At 46.9% G+C, this 23,504-nt stretch overlaps 1 protein-coding gene across 11 annotated transcripts in view; it reads right to left on the bottom strand.

Moving 5' to 3' along the window:
* cdk6 (cyclin-dependent kinase 6) overlaps positions 1–23,504 on the bottom strand; it is a 352,894-nt gene that overhangs the window by 19,416 nt on the left and 309,974 nt on the right. For all 11 annotated transcript variants that reach the window (XM_038797366.1, XM_038797367.1, XM_038797362.1 and 8 more), the window contains exon 5: positions 23,055–23,164. In XM_038797366.1, coding sequence (XP_038653294.1) covers positions 23,055–23,164 — 110 coding nt within the window. The remainder of the gene's footprint in view (positions 1–23,054; positions 23,165–23,504) is intronic.

Genomic DNA, 23,504 nt, shown 5'->3' with positions numbered 1-23,504 from the left:
CAGTCCATTCCACACTCTAACCACTCTCTGAGTAAGGAACCTACCTCGGACATGATCTAGAAGGGGCCGGAGGCGGTGACAGAGTTGGTGGGGTGGGGTGGTGATGAGGGTAGCTGAGCAGTCAAATTCAAGAAGACCATGTAATTTGGGGGTTTGAATGGTCAAGAGAAGCATCACTTTTGTCTCCCCCCCTTCCCTCAAACACAGAAATGGAATTTGGAACTCAGCTTGCCATGCTAGCTGTCTACCTGGCCGCTGCTGTCGTCAGAGAGGCATGGTAGTGAGAGGACCACGGCCAGTCAAGAGAAGACCCTGCATGACAGGAACCTTCCCGAGAACAGCAAGGGCCAACGCTTAGGCTCAAGTGCCACCCGTCCACCAGGCCGAGGACGAGGTGCAAAGGTGGCGCCACATTAGGCCACATTTCTACCATCGGCGCTCATCCTTAGAGGAGTTGTCAGACTGCATGTGCCACCATCAACTCCATCTAACCAAGGAGACGATGAGCCACCTGTGCCAGATGGTGTTGGACCTGGCACCATGAGGGCTAGGAGGAGGACACCCACTCCAAGTGGCCATCAGGTTTATGGCTGCCCTCAACCTCCATGCCTCTGGCTGCCCATTTCAGGAGTCGTGTGGGGACATGTGCGGACTTCGCAAACGCCTGCACGCAAGTGCATTCGTGATGTCACAGATGCCCTATGCGCCCAGGCAGCTACCTATATCCACTTCAACCTGGACGATGCCCACCAGGATGCCCAGGCTACTGGATTTGCTGCCATAGCTGGCATGTCCCGTACCAGCCTCTCCAAACAGGCGCTGGAATGTGGAGACTAGGGGCTTTTCACAGTAACTTCATTTGAAGCCTACTTGTGACAATAAGCGATTTTCATTTTCATTTCATGTGCCAGGTCCAGGGGTTATTGATGGTATGCATGTTGCCCACAGAGCACCGGCTCGACAGGGGATATCCTTCATTAACAGGAAGGGGCTCCACCCCTAACCATACAGTTGGTGTGCGATGACCAGCTGTACTTCATGCAGGTGCTGGAATGTAGCTGACAACCCCTGCTGTAGATTCTGGCCCTGTGTCTGCACCTGCACCAGTGATGGGCTAATTTTTTCCAAAAGCGCTACATCTGTCTGGGCGACAGCTGTTCCATGGCACTGGGCAGCCCTTCGCCTGGCTGCTCCCTTGGGAGTTCCTGCCGCCACCTGATGTGCTGCAGCATTTGTGTGGTGCTCACCAGAGGGTGATTCAGGAGCCTAATTACTAATATGTCCCGCTGAGGTGCATGGTGCTGGTAAAAACAGTGTCGTGAAGTTGGTGTCTTCCATGCAGGCCTGCTGTGGGGTATTCGGAGAATCTCGGGAGGGGGGCTGCGACTCCGGACAGCCCGACTGATGGGGATCCTGGAAAACAAAGGACATGGGGTCAGCTGTTGGGAAAGATAGTGCTCTGGGAGATGAAAGACTCACTTGCGATAAGACATCTTGATAACGTTGCATTGGACTCCCATTTCTTCAGTGCATGCCGAACGCCATGTCAACCAGTGCTTGCTCCTTGACCTCCCATGCGCGTTCCATGCTCTTTCTTCAAAGGGGTGAGTGTACCCGTATGTTGGGCATGCTGACACCCATCTTCTGACGTTTCCTTATGGCTTGCTTTATCCTTGGGGACACAGAAATGACATAGTGAGTTGCCAGCATGCCAGTATTATGGTGTTTGTGGGGGGGGGCACTAGCTAGTGGCATATGTGTGAAAGACGCCTGGCCAAGGAGAGAGAGAAGGGCATGTGTTGGGGGTCCCTGGAGGGTGGGTTCAGAGTGATATGCTGGCCGTTGGAGTATTACTAGCATATAAGGATTAGGGGGCAGATATCAGGGGTCCATATAACTCCTACAGTGCAGAAGGAGGCCATTTGGCCCATCGTGTTTGTACCAACCCTCTGGAAGAGCACCCTATCTAGGCCCACTGTCCTGACCTATCTCCATAAACCAGTAACTCCACCCAAACCACATCTTTGGTCATTTGACTGCTGGGATGCTGAATCAATGATTCTGTTGTCTGGACTCCTCAAGATGACCCTTGCAATATTCATGCAGTCTGTGTCCCAATTTCCGGTGATCTGCACTATCCGCTGGAACCTGGTCACAGCTCTGTCACCTGGGATACAGTGAATAGCTCAGGAGAGGGAGGAGCAAAGGAGGAAAAAGGAGACAGCTAGAACATCCCCATTCCTACTGGACTCTATGTGATTACCTCATTTGACTAAGGGGCAAATTAGCATGGCCAGTTCACATAATCTGCACATTTTTGGACTGTGGAGGAAACGGGAGCACCCGGAGGAAACCCTCGCAGACACAGGGAGAGCATGCAAACTCCACACAGACAGTTACTCAAGGCTAGAATTGAACCTGGTGCTGTGAGGCAGCAGTGCTAACCACTGTGCTACTGTGCCGCCTGTCAAGGAAGAGCGTGATGCTGGGGTCATGCAGGTGGTTACTCACCCAAGCAGCTCGAAGGAGGTTGTTCATTTTCTTCCTGCATTGCATGCCATGGTCCTCTTGGTGAGGCTGTCAGCACTCACTGCATCTGTCACCTCATCCTAGGCTTTATTTAGTACAGCTGGCTGATGCCTCTGCTCCACCCTGGGAAAGAAGGTGTCCCTTCTCTCTGTAACGGCGTCCAGCATCCTGTGGATGTCCCTATCAAGGAAGCATGGAGCAGGTCTTTTGCAGCCATCTTCTTGGCTGGAATAAAAGTCTGGGGTGATTGGAGAGCTTAAAAGTTGCTCCAGATTGTCAGCTTTTCAATGGGAGTCCCCACCCCAGCGAATCACAAGCCTGGGGAATCAGGACTTGGGTGGGATGCACATGGGCAGCGTGCTGGCCCATTTGCATAGATGGATTTGCACTTCCCTGACGCTCCTAGCAGTAGCGTGAAAATATTCCAATTCCCAGCTGGCGGGAGGACTTAGTCTCTGAATGCCCCCCCAATATCTGACAAAACAGAATAAAGACGACTGCATAATTTTAATGTCTAAAAATCAATCTCCAGTGTATGCTGGTTATGAAGTGTAGTTTGATACGTGTATGACCTAGAATTATATGTATGTATGTATGGATGATGAAGGTGGGGCATAGTAATCCAAAGTATTTTGGCTGGGGCAAATTAGAAATGTGTAAGGATGTATTGTTCAACATTTCTCACTATGTAACAATGTAAACTGCGATGCCCTTTGCCTTCAGGTAAGGTTGACGTTTTTAATTAATTTGCCACTTTTTTTCTGAAAGAATCCGTAATTTTACGGCATGCCACAAGAAAACTAGAATATTACCATTCTCAAAGATCTGGCACTGGTAACTGCTATTAACAAGTGTGCTCACATTTCCTTAAGCCTATTATTCTGACTTCACATGCACAATGGAGGAAGCTTACAGCCAAATCTTTTCAAAAGGTTGTATTTAGTTTCATTCATCTGGCCTAAAATATTGTATTCCGTCTCTTTATATACACAATAAAGAGATCCAAGAACCCAAAATATTAATTGCATTCTCTTTTGAACAGCTCAAATGCACCTATTTGATCATGGACTATTGATTTGTTTTTATTTGCCATCCTTCAATATATTGAAACCGAAAAAAACTCTCAAGTAAAATAAATGCCAGAGAACTGAATCGGAAAAAAACTGAAGGTACCCATGGTTAGAGTTGGTGTTTAATCAAAACTCCCTTAATTTCCTGCCTGATATAAAACCATAACATCATTTACTGCAGAAGAGTGCCTGACTAGGTGGTTTAAGTTTAAAAGAATTAGTATTGACATAATAAAATCTGTTGAATCCATAGGCTACTTGTAGATCAATTCTTCCCTCTAATACTGAAAATAGCACTGATAATATTTGAAACTAGTGAAGCAGGTATAATATCCTAAATTTCTGTGCACAATTTTGGCATAGCCAGAGCAGTGGAAAATCAATTGGGTCTTGAATGTGTCGCACTTGGAGATTCCTTTGCCTAAACTCCACTCAGCTTGATGCTGAGATTAACCTGGCCTGCAGATCAACTGGCTCGGGGAGACAGTGGTGTAGTGGTTTTGTCACTGGACTACTTAACTAGAGACCCAGAGTAATGCTCTTGGGGCCCAGGTTCAAATCCCGCTACTGCAGATGGTGAAATTTGAATTAAATAAAAATGTGGAATTAAATGTCTAATAATGACCATGGAACCATTGTCGATTGTCGTAAAAACCCATCTGGTTCACTAATGCCCTTTAGGGAAGGAAATCTACCATCCATACCTGGTCTGGCCTACATGTGACTACAGCAGGCAAAATATCTCCAAGTTCAGTGCTATATCAGAGAGGTAATAGATGTTATTTTTATGCGAGGAGAGGAGAGTTCATTGTATTTTGTCTGAATAGACAGTTGCAAGCGGAACATGAACAAACTTCGCCAGGATAGCAGGGTTTTCTAAGCTGCACGATATTATTAAATGCATGCATGTGGCTTTGGAGGTGCTGCATCTAAATAATGAGATATACCACAATTGTAAAAGATAACAAGCGCAGAATGTGCAGTTAGTGACTGTCCACGCTCAGCATATCATGCTTGTGAATGCCTGCTGTCCTGGCAGCTGTCATAATGCTGCAGGAGTTGCTGTTCTATCCATCTCTCAGCCACCCTGTCAAACCAATGATATTTGATGGGTCTCAGGGGTTATCTGCTTTAAACCTGGCTCATGATTCCACTCTGCAATCCAACTACACAACCAGCATGTGTATAATTAAGGGTTATGCTGCCATATAAAACACAACACAGCAGACTGCTGGGATGCTGAATCAATGATTCTGTTGTCTGGACTCCTCTAGATGTCCCTTGCAATATTCATGCAGTCTGTGTCCCAATTTCTGGTGATCTGCACTATCCGCTGGAACCTGGTCAAAGCTCTGTCACCTGGGATACAGTGAATAGCTCAGGAGAGGGAGGAGCAAAGGAGGAAAGAGGCGACAGCTAGAACATCCCCATTCCTACTGGACTCTATGTGATTACCTCATTTGACTATGGTCCCTGTGAACGCAACTACAAATCCCCATTTGACAGCACCTCACACTTTGCCATACTTCTATTATGGATTGTCACACTGCCCTCTTGGCCACAATGATGAAATAAAAGCTACCACAAAGCAACTATTCCAAACCAACCTTATCCACTAAAAAATCCAATAGTGCACACACGAATGAACTAATCACCATTGGGTATCCCCTTGGTGCCCATCTTACACATGCCTTTGTCTTTCCTAGTGCTCCACTGCAGTGCTCGCCCCAATGGCTGCAGCATGGCTGGTGGAAGGCAGCTGACCTTCAGTGGGTGAGACTGCAAATAGCCTGCAGCAAGAAGGCCTAGCGTCAGACTGCACCATCTCAGCATAGGTGGCAGCTGTTGGGGCTGGCTGGTTGATAGGCAATAGCAGGCAGACTGGCAGAGTGGTGTGATGGGATTCCGAATGCTGTCTGCTTGAACAGATGTCATCCTTGAATTGAGGAACAGCTGGCACTGCCATGTCTCTGTAGAGAGCCTGCTTGCCCGTCAGAGAAGAAGAGCTCTCTCCTCCTGCACTAGTGTTATATCTCAGAACCTTGGGATATGCTCTTTGGCCTATCGCACTCCTCTTTCTGCTCATAAAATCTTCCACAATTTCCAGCAGCCAAAAGTGAAGGCGAACTTTAGATGGTGCTTTGGACCACTTACTGAGGTTTGCAGCCACTCCTCAGCAGTGCATTATGGGCTATACATCTTAATCATTGTAATTAGCAAGCTGGACAATGTTTGTCTGCTGTCTGCATTCCTGTCGGTGGGTCGGGATTACCACAAATCACAACTCCTTCACCTGTTTTCGAGGGCACTTGAATTTTTAACACACATAATTGAGGTTTCAGGGGAGGTCAGGGCTTTTTTTTGAGGTGGTGAAGAGGCCTTGATAAGTTGCTGCAGGTGATCCTGTGAATAATACATATTGAAACTCAGGTGTACAGTGGGAAGAATGGAAGTTTAAGTGGTAAATTAATTTCTTATGTAGCAGGATTGCTTTGTCTTGGATGATGTTGAATTTCTTGAATGCTGCTGCAGTTGTATCCATCCAGGCAAATGGAGAGTATCCCATTATACCTCTGACTTGTGCCTTGTAGATGGTGGGAGTGGATTTGGACAATCAGGAGTGGAGGCATTTAGAGTCATCGAGGTTTACAGCATGAAAACAGGCCCTTCAGCCCAACTTGTCCATCCCACCCAATTTTTACCACTAAGCTACTCCTAGTTGCCTGCATGTGACCCATAACCCTCTATACCAAGCTTTCCCATATAACTGTCTGTCACAGAATATTTAGCCTCTGATCCATTTTAGTAGCCATGTACTTGTAATAGGCCAGTAGAGTTTCTGGTCCCTGATGACCTTAGGATGCCATTTAATAAAAGCAAAATAAAAAGAAAGATTTGCGTTTATGTCGTGCTTCTCGTGACAACCAGATGTATCAAAATGTTTTACAGTTAACAAAGTGCTTTTGAAATGTAGTCACTGTTGTAAGCTGGAAGCATAGCACGCTCCCCCCCCCCCCCCCCCCCCCCCCCACCCCGGTCTACATGGATGGCTCCGAACTGGAAATGGTCGATAGCTTTACGTTCCTGGGGGTCACCATCACCAATAGTCTGTACTGGTCCACTCACATTGATGCAACAGTCAAGAAATCCCAACAATGTCTCTACTTCCTATGGAAGCTAAAGAAATTCAGCATGTCTGCATTGACTCTCACAAACATCTACAGATGTGCCATGGAGAGCATCCTATCCGGCTGCATCAGAGTTTGGTATGGCAACTGCTCGGCCCAAGATCGCAAGAGACTGCAGACTGTGGTGAACTCAGCCCAATGCATCACACAAGCTCGCTACCATCCCATTGATTCTGTCTACACCTCCCGCTGCCTCAGGAAGACAGACAGCATTGTCAGAGACCCCTCCCACCCAGGCTTTGCCTTCTTCCAGACGCCTTCTATCAGGCAGAAGATACAGAAATCTGAAGACCCGCACATCCAGACATAGGAACAGCTTCTTCCCCACAGCTACTAGACTCCTCAATGACTCTCCCTTGGACTGATCTGTTCCCGTTAAGAACACTATTCACGATGTCCTATGCTTCTCTTGCTCATGTATTTGCTTTGTTTAACCCTTGTTCCGCACTGTAACCAATCACTATTTGCCAATGTACTATTTGTCGATGTACTCTGCCCATTATTCTTTTTGTCTACCATGTACATACTGTGTATGTTCCCTTGGCCGCAGAAAAATACTTTTCACTGTACTTCGGTACCCGTGACAATAAATCAATTAATCAATCAAGAGGCTTCATTAAGCTGTGGTTAGACTCTCTGCATTTGGAGATTTTCATTGTCTTGCATTGTGTGCCACACATTACTTTCTAATTAGCAATCCAAGGCCCAATGGTCTGCTCATCACCTGAGGAATTACAAATGACATAGAGCACTACAATCATCAGCTACCAGCTTCTGATCTTCGAAGCGAGGAAAGGTAATTAATGAAGATGGTTGGGGTCCAGGACACTACCTTGAGGAATCACTGCAACAAAGTCTTGGGATAATATGACTGTCCTCAAACAACCTGGTTCCTTTATGCTAGGTATGATCCCAGGAATTAGGGAAATGTTCTCCGGTTCCCCAGTGAATTCAGTTTTACTGGGGCTTTTTGATGCCACAAGTGGTTAAATGCTGTCTTAATATTAACAGCAGTTACTCTCACTTCATCTGTGGAATTAAGCACTTTTTCCCATGTTTAGTTCAATGCTATAAGATGTTGTTGAAACCTGTAGCCTTTGCTGTGCATTCACTAGCTTATTGATATTGCATGAAGTGAATTAAATTGGGAGTGTACTTTAGTGACTGACTTACTGGAACATGCAATAAATATTTTTGGCACGATTGGCGAAGCTGCAGAAAATGGCTACTCATGTTTAAACGTGTTGATAAATCATGGAAAATAATCACTAAACTAAAACATCAGAATGTATTTGCAACAGCCATTAGCTGTTAAATTTCTGGCTTCATGTACATACCATATGTCAGGAAATTCCAGACTTGCTGTTATTTTTACATTTGTCAACATAAAATGAGTCAATAAGATATCAGCAATGCAGCTGAATTTTTAAAAATATAAATTTAGAGTACCCAATTCATTTTTCCAATTAAGGGGCAATTTAGCGTTGCCAATCCACCTACCCTGCACATCTTTGGATTGTCGTGGCGAAACCCACGCAAACACGAGGAGAATGTGCAAACTCCACACGGACAGTGACCCAGAGCCGGGATCAAACCTAGGACCTCAGTGCCATGAGAGTGCAGTGCTACCCACTGCGCCACCATGCTGCCCCGCAATGCAGCTGAATTAATAATTCATCTCATTTTACTAACTAGACTGAACTAGCAGACAGAGAGCCAATACGTTGAGCTTCAAATAAGTAGGGATGATGTGGATTAAAATTTGATCGATATATTGACGACTATGTCAAAATGCCATGTAAATTATGAGCTTAAAAATCTTCATGGACCAGGGGCAGGATTCTCCAGCCTCCCAGCCGTGTGTTTCTTGGTGGCGGGAGGCAGCATGCAGTTCGCTGGCGGTAGGAGTCTCTGTTCCCGCCGCTTGTCAATGGGAATTCCCATTAAAGCCACCCTACATTGCCAGGAAATCTGCAGACGGGGGTGCACTGCCGGCCATTCACTGGTGGCAGGTTCTCTGGAAGCGTGGGGTGGCGTCAATGGGAATTCACTTTTGACAGCGGCAGGAGCAGAGAATCATGCCATCAGCGCATGGCATGCCCTTTCCCGCCAGCGAGAAACACCCTTGTCCCATGTTCAATTCAGGATAGCACTTTCACATAGCGATGCCCTCTCAAGACTGAACTTTGCCTTTTCAAGAATGAAATTTTAAAAAGCAGCCAGGCTATGACTGTGTGTGCATGTATCTGTGAGGAGGACTGGTGAAGGGCTGCCAGGAATCCCTTTACAAGGCAGCATTTGCTGCACCCTCAATGAGGTAGGCAGGGAGGCATTGTACGCTTGCAATGCCACACGAGAATCGGCTTTGATGCCACAATTGTGGCGAGCGCCAGCTTCACGCCAAATTTCAATTCTCCGGTGTCTCAACAGTAGCGTCAATGCGTTCTGTTCCGCACGTACACTAAATGGCGATACCATATTATTAGCGGGCATGACCCGGTAGTCTCCGGAGCATCTGCATTTCTCCGCCTCCACTGAGGAGAATTCCCGATTGCGAAGTTCACTGGTTCACTTGTACTTCTAAAAATTGGGAAACATGTGCCATGGCTGACGAAGGAGAGATAGGAGGTAGGACATGTAGGGGCGAGACCATTGGTTACCGGTCCAGATACTGGCCTGGCTGGCTAGGGTTTAGGGATGGATCCCTGCTGGGACCTTGCGTGGATATTGGCCGAGCTAGCTAGGGTTTGGGGGTGGTCCCTGCAAAAGCCGGCCACCCAACAGGCTGAGGAGGAGGTGCAAAGGAGGTGCTGCATGAGGCCTGTCCTTTGCAGACCTGCCGGAGCGGGCATACCCTGGCTGAGCAGGAGACAGTGTGACTTGTCTGCCAGATCATGGCGCACCTGGAACAGCAGGGGAATGGGGAGGACATCCAATCCCGGTGGCCATCAAGATGACGGTCACCCTGATGTTTTACGCCACGGGTCCTTCCAGGTGCCGAGTCGGGACCTGTCCGGAATCTCTCAGAACTCGGTGCACAGGTGCATCTGCATAGTCACGGCGGCTCTATATGCTCATCCAGCACAATACATCCATTTCAATGTGGACCGAGCCCGCCATGGTACCCGGGCAGCAGGTTTCGCCGCCAGCGCTGAGATACCCCAGGTCCAGGGGGTGTTCGACGGGATGTTTGTCGCCCTATGAGCACCTGCAGGTGACAGGCCACTCTATAAAAACCGAAAGGGGTTCCACTCGTGAACATGCAGCTGGTGTGTGACCATCAGATGCGCATCATGCACATCTGTGCCTGATACCCGGGCACTGTGCATGCCGCCTTCATCCTGGCACACTCGATGATTCTCAGCTTCTTCGAGGCACACTCCCAACTGGGGGATTGGCTCCTGGGCAACATGCGTTATCCGCTGTGGTCGTGGCTGATGACGCCTATCCACAGACCGATGCGGAGACCTGCTACAATGACGCACATGCAGCGACCGGGGGCATGATTGAACGGTGCTTCGGCATCCTGAAGATGAGGTTCAGGTGCCTGGAAGGGCCTTCCAGTATAGCGCTGGGAGGGCCGACGCACCATGGTGGCCTGCTGCGTCCTCAACAACCTCGCACAGCAGAGGGGTGACGTGCTGGAGGAGGAGGTTTAACGGCAGACTTCGTCCGATGAGGAGGATGTGGGAATGGGCGAGGATGGCAGGACGTGGGGCCCAGGCAGACAGGGGAGGCCGCACAAAGTGTGCATCAGGGCCAACGCGCACAGGACGCTCTGATTAGCTCCAGGTTCACCGACTGTGTGTGGGGGGGGAAAGACATTGCACCCCATCACCCCCACCAGCGACTCCCTGCCTGAAACCGCCTCTACGATACCCACCTGCCGCATAACGGGGTCCCTGCCCTGGGTTATAGTAACAGCGGCTAAGATCCAGGCATGGAGGATGATGACAACCCGCTCTGCAATGAGCTCTGGTGCTCCGCATCGTTTGATAACGTCTGATGCCTGTCCATGGTAGCACTTCTCACGTCCACTTGGGTGATCCCTGCATGCGAGCTGACCATTCCATCACATGGTGCCATCAAATCCCTGAGTTGGCAGAGGTGGGGACAGAGGGAGGTGGGGTGGGGTGGGACATGGGAACTGTGAGCGCTGGCTGAACTGGGGTCCCCAAGCCAAGCCCATCCCCAAAGTACATCCATCCCACTGCCCAAACCAACTAACCCCTCACACCCTTCTGACAGAGCACTGAGGCAATTTGTAACATTGTGCACAGGCATTTAATGTGAACACAGTAAGAAGTCTTACAACACCAGGTTAAAGTCCAACATGTTTGTTTCAAACACGAGCTTTCGGAGCGCAGCTCCTTCCTCAGATGAATGAGGAATTCGCCAATGAATCTCCACATCATTTAATGTGAAAACCTACATACAGATTTGTGCCCTAACCCCGATCACTAAACTGTGCCCTGCACCCCTGCCAACTTAACTGGTGTCTAATTTTCTGGGCTCATGTGCTCCAACGCTTCGTCCAGGTGGATTCCCAGATGGTACATCAGAAGTGGAGGCGGCCTGCTGTGATTCCTGCCCTGCGATCTGGGTCCCCTTTGCCGGCCTTTTTCTGGGGCGACCGGGCCTGGATGGGCCCGTCTGCTGCTCGGGTGTCCCAGGTGTTGTGGTGCCGCCCTGTGCTGCCTGATGGCCCCTGGGCTACTCCATGGGACGAGCGGAGCTAACCCGTGAGGCTCCCCTGCCATCTGCCGCTGCCAGTCCTGGTGCCCGCTGCCATCTTGGCCAGGATCTGCATGCTTGCGGCCATGGAGAGCAGGGAGTGGACCGCCTCCGTTTGGGACTCCGTCACATCACCCACTGACTGTGCCAACACCTTCTGGGTCTGTGCCGCATCAGCCAGTGACTGCGCCATCTCCCTCTGGCACGGGGCCCCTCCCTCTGGGTCTGTGCGATGTCGGCCAGTGACTGGGAAATGCCGCTGACGCTCTCAGCTATGACTAAGCTATGCTCAAGAGTACCGCTGCAATGTCCAGGTGGCTCTGGGACATGGCTGCCTGTGAGAGGGCAACTCTGTTCTGGACCTCGCCCACTGCCTGCAGAGATTGCCCCAGTCCTTGGACATGCTGATACATAGCTGAAACACTCGCTCCCAAGACCTCCACTGCGTACGCCACCTGTGCGTGTTGGACTGGGTGGCACGCATTGCTGGCACCATCTCCTGCTCCTGCATGCGGCTACACTCCTCCACCTGCACCAGAGGTGCTTGATGCTCACCGACAACCCCTCATGTAGTCCCTGGCTCCGCAACTGCATCTTCACAATCAATGGGACTGTCCGTTCCAGAAGCCAAAACCCATCTGGATGAGAGCTAGTCTCTGGGGTCGGCCCGCCCTCCGACCGTCCGCCCCCTCATGAGATCCTACCTCCACCTACTGTACCAGAGCATGTATGTGGTGTGCACCAGAGAGTGCCCCAGGAGTCTCTTCACTCACATGCCTTGCCGAAGTGAGTGTCTCTGGGATGGTGGATGGTGTTGGAGGCAGCTGCATACTTGGCCCGGCATATTCCGTACTCAACCATTACCACCAAGCCAGGGATCAACCCTGGTTCAATGAAGAGTACAGGAGAGAATGCCAGGAGCAACATCCGGCATCCCGAAAAATGAGGTGTCGACCTGGTGAAACTACAACGCAGGATTACTTGTGTGCCAAACAGCATAACTAGCAAGTAATGAACAGGGCTAAGGGATTCCACAACGAACGCATCAGATCTAACCTCTGCAGACCTGCCACAACCAGCCGTGAATGGTGGTGGACAATTAAACAACTCACTGGAGAAGGAGGCTCCAGCACGTATGTGCAAAAGACAAGGCTGAGGCATTTGCAACAATCTTCAGCCTGACGTGCCGAGTGGATGATCCATCTCAGTCCCCTCTGGAATTCCTCAGCATTACAGAAATCAGACTTTAGCCAATACGTTTCACTCCACGTGATATTAAGAAACGGCTGAAGGCACCGGATACTGCAAAGGCTGTGGGTCCTGATAATATTCCGGCATAGTACTGGAGACCTGTGCTCCAGACCTGGCCGCCCTCCTAGCCAAGCTGTTTCAGTACAGCTATAGCACTGGCATCTACCCGGCAATGTGGAAAATTACCCAGGTGTGTCCTGTACACAAGAAACAGGACAAATCCAACGCAGACAATTCTCACCCTATCAGCCTGCTCTCCATTATCAGCAAATTAATGGAAGGAGTCATCAACAGTGCTATCAAGCGGCACTTACTCGACAATAACCTGTTCACGGAGGCTCAGTTTGGATTCTGCCAGGGTCACTCAGCTCCTGACCTCACTACAGCCTTGTTCAAACATGGACAAAAGAGCTGAATGCCAGAGATGAGGTGAGAGTGACTGCCCTTGACATCAAGGCAGCATTTGACCGAGTATGGATTCAAGGAGCCCTAGCTAAACTGGAGTTAATGGGAATCAGGGGGAAAATTCTCCGCTGGTTGGAGTCATTCCTGACACAAAGGAAGATGTATGTGGTGGTTGGAGGCCAATCATCTCAGCTCCAGGACATCACAGCAGGATGTTCCTCAGGGTAGTGTCCTAGGCCCAACCATCTTCAGCTGCTCCATCAGTTACATTCCTTCCATCATAAGGTCAGAAGTGCGGACGATTGCACAATGTTCAGCACCATTCGTGACTCATCAGAAAATGAAGCAGCCCATGTCCAAATGGAGCAAGACCCAGACAATATCCAGGCTTGGGCTGACAAGTGACAGGTTACATTCGCACCACACAAGTGCCAGGCAATTACCATCTCCTACAGAAGAGGATCTAACCACCGCCCCTTGACATTCAATGGTATTAACATTGCTGAATCCCCCACAATCAACATCCTGTGGGTTACCATTGATCAGAAACTGAACTGGACTAGCCATATTAATGCTGTGTCTACTAGGGCAGGTCAAAGGCTAGGAATCTTACGGTGATTAACTCACCCCCTGACTCCCCAAAGCCTGTACACCATCTACAAGGCACTAGTCAGGAGTGTAATGGAATACTCTCCACTTAGCTGGATGAGTGCAGCTCCAACAACACTCAAGAAGCTCAACATCATCCAGAACAAAGCAACTTGCTTGATTGTTTCTCCTTCCACAAACATTCAAACTCTCCATCACCGCCGAACAGTGGCAGCTGTGTGTACCATCTTCAAGATGCACTGCAATAACTCACCAAGGTTCCTTAGACAGCACCTTCCAAACCCACGAACACTACCATCTAGAAAGACAAGAGCATCAGATACCTGGGCATCCTACCATCTGGAGGTTCCCCTCCAAATCACTCACCACCCTGTCTTGGAAATATATCGCCATTCCTTCACTGTCGCTGGGGCAAAATCTTGGAACTCCCTCCCTCACAGCAGAGTGGATGTACCTACACACCAAGGACTGCAGCGGTTCAAGAAGACAACTCACCATCACCTTTTGAAGGGCAGCTAGGGATGGGCAATAAATGCTGACCTAACCAGTGATGCCCACATCCTGTAAACAAATCCCTTTGGGTTCAGGGCCCAGCAAGACCACCGGCAGAATTCCCCATTCCTGAGACTAAGTGTTGATGCCGGGCAGGACACGCGGAGTTTTACAACAGCAAAACTGGCGCTGCACCTGGACCGAATTAAAAAAAAATTCTTTTAAAGGGACGCTAGTGGGAAAGCAGTAGGATGCCAAACACCACAATTTTCATTGAGTGTCTGCCTCCATTCCTGACCTCAGTGAGTCTGTAAAGTTCTGCCCCGGTTCATACAAACGTAGCTGATTTCAGTGAGAGTTGTGGTGCAAAGTACAATGAGCTCTCAGTTCCCAGGCTAGAGATATGAAAAGTACCTGCTTTGGTCTTGCATCTGACTGCTATGCAGTTTCCTTGCTATATGTGAATGCAAAATTAGCACAGGGTGAAACCCAGATGTAATAGGCGGGATTCTCCATATATCCGCAATGCGTTCCCTGATGGGATGGAGAATTAGCCGTTTAGGGGGGAATTGGGATCGGCACTGGGCTCTGATCTAAACGCGATGCTCTGATGCTCCCCCCCCCCCCCGGCGGTGTGAACGAGGTTCACAATGCACATAAGGGGGGATGTAAATAAACATAAATGGGTCATTATGTCTTGTCCCCACCTCTTCAGTCTCCATAATGCCAGGAGGCTGATGATCACCTACAATGATCCCATGCTGATTGCCCACTCACCCCACCAGCTGTGCAGCACTTCGGGGATTCTGTTTCCCAAATGTTGGGTCTCTCTCTGCACCATTAACCATTATATGAGGCTGAGTGATTCTCTGGGGCGGACATAACTGGCTTCTACTAAGTACCCACCTTCCTGCAACAGATCAGCCCCAGATGGTGTGTGCAACATGTGTACCCCAACCACCCTCCTCCTGCTCTAATGAAGCTGGCCAGCGCTGGGGAAAGCGCCACAAATTCAATATGCTGCCCGGGGCCTGAATTTTCAGGCCCCATCTGCCACCATTCCTGTCTCCAGCCAAAACTTCAGCCCATGGGTTTATAGATTCCAACATAATCAGCGTTTGTTTTTTTAACTGAAAACTCTGACAACTTATTATTTGTAACAAATTCTTGGCAAAAATATGTGAGTCAATAGTTGCACAAAGTTAAATGTTGTCGTAGGCTTTATCGGGATGTCCTGATGGATTGCTCCGGCATCAAAAGTTTGTATAGATATAATATAAAGGAAAACCACAGAACCATAAATCATTCAAAATATATCACACCAATATAGGAATTTAACCACAGGTAACAAAGCTAACTGTTTTAACTATCTTGTCTTCAGTAAGGCACAGCTGAGGAGTAATTTGAACCAAATCAATCATATCTGTTGCCATCTGAGGAAGCAGATGTGGAGAGAACGATTCCTGGTTTCTTAGTTTCAAAGCCTTACTTCTTAATGTGACATTATCCTGTCTGATTTAGCGACTGTACTTAATTTTCAAATTAATTTTTCAATGCTAATCTCCCTCCTCTCAAAAAATAGAACCCTCTGCTCGAGTCCAGAGAAAGCATTTTATTACCACTTGTTACCACACCTTGGGCTAATGCACGGTCAATTCCAGCCCCACATACCCCGGAGTGAGAACGCAAGTGAATTAACCAATAATTCTTCTAAAAATACCCAAAGTCTTTGGATCTTGGGTATTGGCTGCCCAATAACCAGTTTTGTAAATGTAAACACGATTAATGTTTATTTATACCAAGAACTATCATAAAATATGCTAAATAAATTCAACTAATTAACGACAAGCTCGTGTCTACTCCCCACTTTAACTGTCCCACCCCATCCCACATACACAAGACGGCCAATCACAAGGTGGGGGGGTGGGTGGAAAGGGGTGAAAAATAATAAAGTTGAAAGTCAAAAGTTAGTCTTTGTTTCCAATGGGTGGTTCTTTTTGCACACTTTCTTCACAGCAAGCTTGCAGATTAGAGTCACTGGTTTTCACCCTGTGGTCTTCTTTGTAGTTTCAAACATTCAGGTACTCTGTAGTTTAGAAAATGCACTACTCACAGGCAGCAGGCTTTCTGGAAAGATACCTTATTTCTCATCAAACTGGGCCTTCAGCTTGAGGTTCGCATTCAGATCTCTATCGTTCTGTACAGATACTTTATTTCAAATCAACCTTTTCGGCCTCGAGTTCCCCACTGCTATCTAATTACACTTTATTGGGCCCTGGGGAGTTTCTCACTGGTTAAGCCCACACTGGGGAGCTGAACTCCGGGATCAGGTCGCCATTTTGAAAGCGGCCCTGATTTCTAAGTGAGTTTGTGGGTCTCCTACACCTCCCACTCATGGGCAGTGCCTCCCCCCACCCCGCACACACACATGGGCATTACCCCATGTCCTCCCCAAGTGAGGACACCCCACTATAGGGTCCCTGGGGGCCCCCCTCTTCAGGCCCCCCCATTCCCCCTGACAGAAAACCCACCCTTCAGCCCCCCCCCCAACCTCCTAGAGGCCTCTTCTACCCTTCCCTGAACCTCCACCCTCCATGTCTTCCTCCACCCTCCTTTCACAGGCATGGCCCCCCTCAGGCCCTGACTCTTGGCAGTGCCACTCTGGCACCCAGGCACTGCACCCGACAGTGCTCCTGCCAACATGGCAGTGCCACCTCAGCAATGCCAGGGTGATTGTGCCAAGGTGCCCACATTACAGGGGGAGAGCCAGGGGGCCTCCCAGCCCTGTCCCTGACTATGCAGGGGCCTCTGATGGGAGTCCCCCTGCCATTCTGCCTGGTTCACCTTTGTGTGGATAAGTGCTGAACGGCGTCCAGCTGGGGACTTCCTGGGGAGGTTGGGAGATCCTGGGTGAGTAGGCCTTATTAGGTTTAAGGCATACTTGCATGAGCGTGGCTTGGCCATGCCCATTTTGGGTTCCTGATCTCAACGCCTCACGATGCCTAGTGGCTGCTGGTAAGCCCTCAGGAGGCTTCATCTATCGGCGTCTATCGGTCGCACTGTGGCCGGTAGATGTCGCCCTTTGTTGTTTGCATTATAATACTACAGAAGCACCCATAGTGCCTAAAGAATTGTGCAAACATGTTGTGGGTTCATTTATTAAGAATGGCAATGTCAACGTATATAAATAGATAGAAAGCTTGAGGGCATCAGAATTGCATACTGCAACTAATAAGCGGGAGAGAAAGGAATTCGAACAACAGTAAAATATACTGGGAATGGTATGCTGCAGCATGTGTCACAAAGATCATCAATATAATGGATAATAGGCTGCTGTACTAAACAGAAATCAAGAATAAACCTTCAATTCTATATCTGATACATATTTAGATAAATGCAATTTTCAAGTGAAGTTTATGTCTGCAATTTTCCATCATGGTTCTCAAGAAATGTTACCGCATATTGCCATCCCTTCCATACACTTCATACCTAGAACATTGCACAGCAAACGTGCACCAATGTACTTGGATGACAATGTAGCCACTTTAATGCTTCAACTCCTGCAGTGGAGTATTTTTATTTAATTTGGTAACAAAACAACACAGTGACATATAGGTCACCAAACCCCACTTGATGCAGGGCCCATATTTATAGGTTTACCAAGTTAGATATGTTAAACATCTGTGTTCGTACCTTCCCACAGTGGTAATAATCATTACTGCTCCTGCTAAAGGGACGGAAGGTGTAATGGAGCAAAAGCTTCTATTACAATTGCAACAAGCTTTTCAACCTTGTTGCAAAACTGAAAAAAAACACCAGAGAATGGAAGCTTACAGTGCCTGTTTTGGTGAAAGATTGGGGCTAACCTCCCTGTACACTGAGCAGATGAATATTGCCATCACAAGGGGAAAGTTATAGTACCATTGACAGTGTGCCTGAAAAGCATTAAGAAATAGTACGGAATCTTTCCTGACCACCCAGAAAGGAAGGGGCCATTTCCAAAACAAATGCTCTGACAGTGCAGCACTCCTTCAGTACTGCAGTGGGACTGTGCTCAAGTCTCTGGAATACTGCAACCCATCTGTTCTCCACACTTATGTCTCTGCCCGGCTGTCCTCCAATACTTTGCAAGTTCAGTTCTTCCCCACATCCCCTTAATCACGTACTTTACAGTAATTACAGTAATAACAAGATTAATTTTGACTTTGTGCGATGGCGAATTGCCAGATCAGATCAGGGGCCGGATGCTCCGTTTTGCCAGCGCCCGGGGGTTTCCAACGGCGTGGGGCTGCCCCAGAATGGGAAACCCCATTGACCGACCTGCGTAACGGAGAATCCCGCCGGCGGGTCGGGGCCGAAATGTGGCGCAGCGGGGCGGAGAATCCAGCCCCATATCTCTCATTTTCTTAATATCCACTCTTGTTAATTTCCCCCAATGTATCCCAAGTTTTAGCCTGACTAGGTGTGGGAAAGTGTCAAGCAGGGAGCCCCCAGATTAATTTGGTTTGGTAAACAGAGTTGAGGAGTGTGTGATGTTGCATACTATTGCAATCTCTATATTTTCCGGTTCAAGTTGTTCATTAAAAAGGAATTGCTGGGTGGTGGTGGGGGAAGGGTCAGGTACACTGACAAGCCAAAAATTCCAGTCCCAATGTCTAGAGTGATAAATGAGCTGAATTAGTCAATGTGACTCAGCAGTTCCATTGGCTATTGTGAATGAGCTATTTAATAATGCTGTGATATTTTCTAATTTATTTCAGGAACCTCAAAGCGCTATATATGTTATCCAATTTTAAAGGAATTATTGTTTGTGAGGCCAAGTATAATTTTAAATGACTTTTTAAAATATTAATGTTGAAAAGCATAAACGGAGGTTATCACCACGGTTTTACTAGCTTCCTCATGCTTTAGAATTATCATCCTGAACAGATGACAGAAAATCCAAGTGTGCAGCAAAAAATTCTCCTTTAACATTTTGCATCATGCAGATCTGCATGACAAGGCTTTACTGTAAAACAACAGATAATAATACATTAGATATGACTTGCAACTGGCCTGTGATAAAGAGCCACTCACAGACTCCTGTTGCCTCACAAAGGCTAGTTTTTGCAGAAAGTGAAGATATTCTCAACAACTGTAGCAGTATTCTTAGAAAACACAATGAGGCCACATGCAAAGAACTGATGACTCACCTTAATACTGGCTAATTTGTAGGCGAGATTGGCCCAGGCATTCAGGCCCGTTCATTTGTGAATGCATCGGGTTAGCTTGCAGGGTATATTCTCAGTACATGAATGAGGCCTAAGGTTCCACAATACAAAGTTTTGCTGCCACACCTGTCCATAGGTAAACACTTCAGGGAAAACCAATTATTTGCAAATGCCTGCTTCAGGCATGAGTTAGGGATGCAAATGTTCCGTCCTTATCTAAATTGGCAAACAGTGCATGTATGGCCAGGAACGTGTACACGTTTTCTGCCTGCTGTGCTGGGCCGGAGCCGTGATAGTCTAAGTGGACAATTCCTCAATCAGTGTCTAAGTGGGGGAGGATTTTCCGCTCCTGTTTTCGGCGGGCAGAAGTAGAAAATCCAATGGGATTTCCTGTTGTGATTCTCCTGCCCCCTGACAATAATGTAACAGATTAGAATGCATTAACATCTGATTATCAGGCCCCTGTGCCTGATAATCGCGCCTCCCTCCCCATTATAAAATCCGTGATGTGGAGATGCCGGTGTTGGACTGGGGTGAGCACAGTAAGAAGTCTTACAATACCAGGTTAAAGTCCAACAGGTTTGTTTCAAACACGAGCTTTCGGAGCACTGCTCCAGATTCACCTGAGGAAGGAGCAGTGCTCCGAAAGCTCGTGTTTGAAACAAACCTGTTGGACTTTAACCTGGTGTTGTAAGACTTCTTATTATAAAATCCATTCATGTTGGCATAAATCAAGACAGGTCTCCAACACTGTGCAGCTGGCAAGCAGAACCTGTCAGAGTAGCTCAAGTGAATGTATCACTTTGGGGGGGGGGGGGAGAGAGTCATGTTCGGGGGGGCAGTGCCTTGGTGATGGGAACTTGGTGATTCTTGAGGGCATGCTGTTTGGGGTGAGGGATTCTATTTTTATTTTTTTGGAGGTGCCCCTATCGTTTAAAACTCAAGTTGCACTGCCCTGCCAGCATGACATTGTGGGACCTGCCCCCTCATTTTATTTTGGCTGTTTTGGGACTAGTGGCTTTAATGTTGTTTTATCGCCCACTGTGCCACATTACAAAAAATGGGATAATTCTGCCTTGGGCCATTCTATTTTGTTTTATTATTACTCTTGCATTAACTCATGGCTTGATCAACATTTCAAACAGAGGGAAAAACCTAACCAATATCACATATAAACGAAATACCAAAATTATTAGGCAAGCTGAACAATTAGAATATTTGGCTTTATAAACTGTATCGAAAAGTGGACCAAAAACAAGCATTTATCTTCCCAAATGAGTGAGGAACATGGGAGCGGGAGTGGGTCATTCAGCCCCTTGAGCCTGCTCCACCCTTCAAACAGATTGTAGCTGGTCAACCCTTCAATTCAATACCCACGGGTACCCTTACTCAACAGAAATCTAACTATCTCAATCTTGAAAGCACCTTTGGGCTCTCTATCTATTTTGTTTTGGCGAGTGAGTTCCAGACATCCACAATTCTTTGTGTAAGAAAAAGTGCTCCCAGTTTTTGTTCCTGAATTACCAAGCTCTAACTGTATTATTATATCCGCTTGCTCATAGATTCCCCACCAGAGCAAATGGTATCTCCATATCTACTCTATCAAACCCTTTAAACATTTTCAGCACCCCGATCAGATTTAAATCTTCTGTACTCTGTTATTCCACATTGTATAAAAATAGTGGACAACAACTTAAGTGAACCATTTAGATTCAAATCGAGGACTAATGTTTGCCAACATTAGCAGAATTGAAAGTACCCTCCAAATACATTCACGATTTCGCTAGAAATATCAAAGACAATGTAGGTGACTTTAATTACATCTTCTTTACTGAACAGGGGTGGGGTGGTTGACTTACAGCTCCATTCCTATTCTACTGCCATTTTAACTTTGGCCTTCTTGTCCGGTGGCCTAAAGCAAGCAGGACTCCGACTAATCTATGAAAATCAGGGTCAAATGAAGTATATGAGACCTCAAAGCAGTTTTGAGGCTACACTGAACAAACCGTGGACTTAGAAGAAACCTAGCAACAAGAGAAAAGGGGCACAAATTTAAGTATGAAATTATTTTTTGAGGCCAAGAGGAACAGGAGTTTGCCTCTGAGCTTCACAAGAATATTGTCCACTCAGGTTTCCCCACTATAGGATTGCGCCCCAGACAGACTGAGCATTTCACAACTGGGTCAGTTGTAAGATTTTGAAACTAGTGTTATATTTCTAAGGGTTTTGTACAGGGTGGATAAATGTGTCTTAACTTTTAAGTTAGCCAGTTTTAAAATTAGTTGGCTCGAATTTCTGTGAGACAATTAACAATCAAGGTAAATGGGGAACAGGAAGGTAATTGCTTGTGAGAAAATATATCAAATGAACTTATGACTTCATTGGTGGCTTGAAATCTGAATTCAAGACATTTTCTGCTATGAAGGAATAGTTAACAGCATTGGGTTCAATAGTTTGAACTTAAGATGACAAACCATGTGTTATTTTAATTGATCTGTACCAGAAGGAAACCACCGTTTTCTGATATTATGGTATGTTCCTTCTTAGCTTTTGTTCTTATTTTTTTTTAAATTGTTCATGGGATCTGGGCGTCGCTAGCTAGGCCATTTCAGAGGGCAATTAAGAGTCAACTACATTGCTGTGGGTCCGGGGTCACATGTAGTCCAGACCTGGTAAGGACAGCAGATTTCAGACACCAGATTTCCTTCCCTAAAGTACATTAGTTTCTATGGGTCTTGGATTAAAATATGTTGAGAAGAGAATGTGACTTTTTTTTATAACTGCTCTTTATTCAAAGGAAATGAATCATTTGTTTGCAATAGAATGTACACTTCTGGAATTAAGTGACAGAGCGGTGTCTCAGATTATGACCAATGAAACAGGGGTTGCAAAGCTGGGGTGATACTAGATGACTTGTACCCTACAACTGATGGAAAAGGTGAATTTGTACTATTTTCAAATAAGAGATCCCAGAATAAGGAGTAGTGGGGATAAAAGTTGGAGAATTAGTGTCTTCGTTGGCACAGATTTTACCATTGCTTCAATGGTATACTTCAGCTGTGCTGTCAACATTCAAGGAATCCTAGGCCCCAGTATTTCCAGGCTCTCTTCACTGCTTCTTGTAAGTATATTTACATTTTACTTCATAAATTCTGCTCAATTCCTAAATACTAGTCGTTCGTACCTTGTTAGGTCACGCACAACCAAGGACACCTTTGTTGTAGATGAAACACTCGGAACTCGTACTTTTATTCAAAAGGATTTTATACCTTGAAATCCTCAAAGCTTACACAGCCTCTCGGTCACCCTATCTAGCACTAACCTAGAGTCAGTCCGATGGAGCAAGCCACCTATTCAGAGCATGCATCTTACAAGCAGCATCTTAATAAGGTCCTATCTTCAAATCAGACTGGTCCTGAGATTAAAATACCTCATATGTTCACACATTAAAGACTCCTACACATAGAGATGTACTTTCCTCTACAGATCTCCACCTAATAGTTAACAAGAGATTATATTCTGATTTCCTGAAATAAATGTGATATGTTTGCACCAATGAACCTTACCTTCGACGGAACATTTCTGCAAATATGCAGCCAACACTCCATAGGTCAACAGGTGTTGCATAACTAGATTGCAGCAGAACTTCTGGTGCCCGGTACCACAACGTGACAACCTGCAAAGTAAATATGTCTAATTTAGTGCACATGGAAGAGCTTCAAGTTTCAAATAGTGCATGTCAATCCATGGTTTTTGTGGCACCACAGCAGAGAACAGTTTCAGGTACAAGACACAGTACTATATGCTTTATCTGGCTGTTTAAATGACATATAAACACAATACAGTGGCAAAAGTATTCCACAAACTTTAAAGTCCACCCCATACATGTATCTCAATTCCCAAATAAAAAAATTACATAAGTACGGTCTTCCCCTGCAAAATACTTCCTTAAAGAAAATATTGGTGGGCTGTGCTCTCAAGTATCACTCTGCTCATGTAACCAATCATCTCTTCAA

The sequence above is a fragment of the Scyliorhinus canicula genome, chromosome 5 (assembly GCF_902713615.1).
Source record: "Scyliorhinus canicula chromosome 5, sScyCan1.1, whole genome shotgun sequence".
Lineage (NCBI taxonomy): Eukaryota > Metazoa > Chordata > Chondrichthyes > Carcharhiniformes > Scyliorhinidae > Scyliorhinus > Scyliorhinus canicula.
Note: the sequence above shows the minus strand (reverse complement) of the source record. Positions and strands in the feature narration are given on the sequence as shown.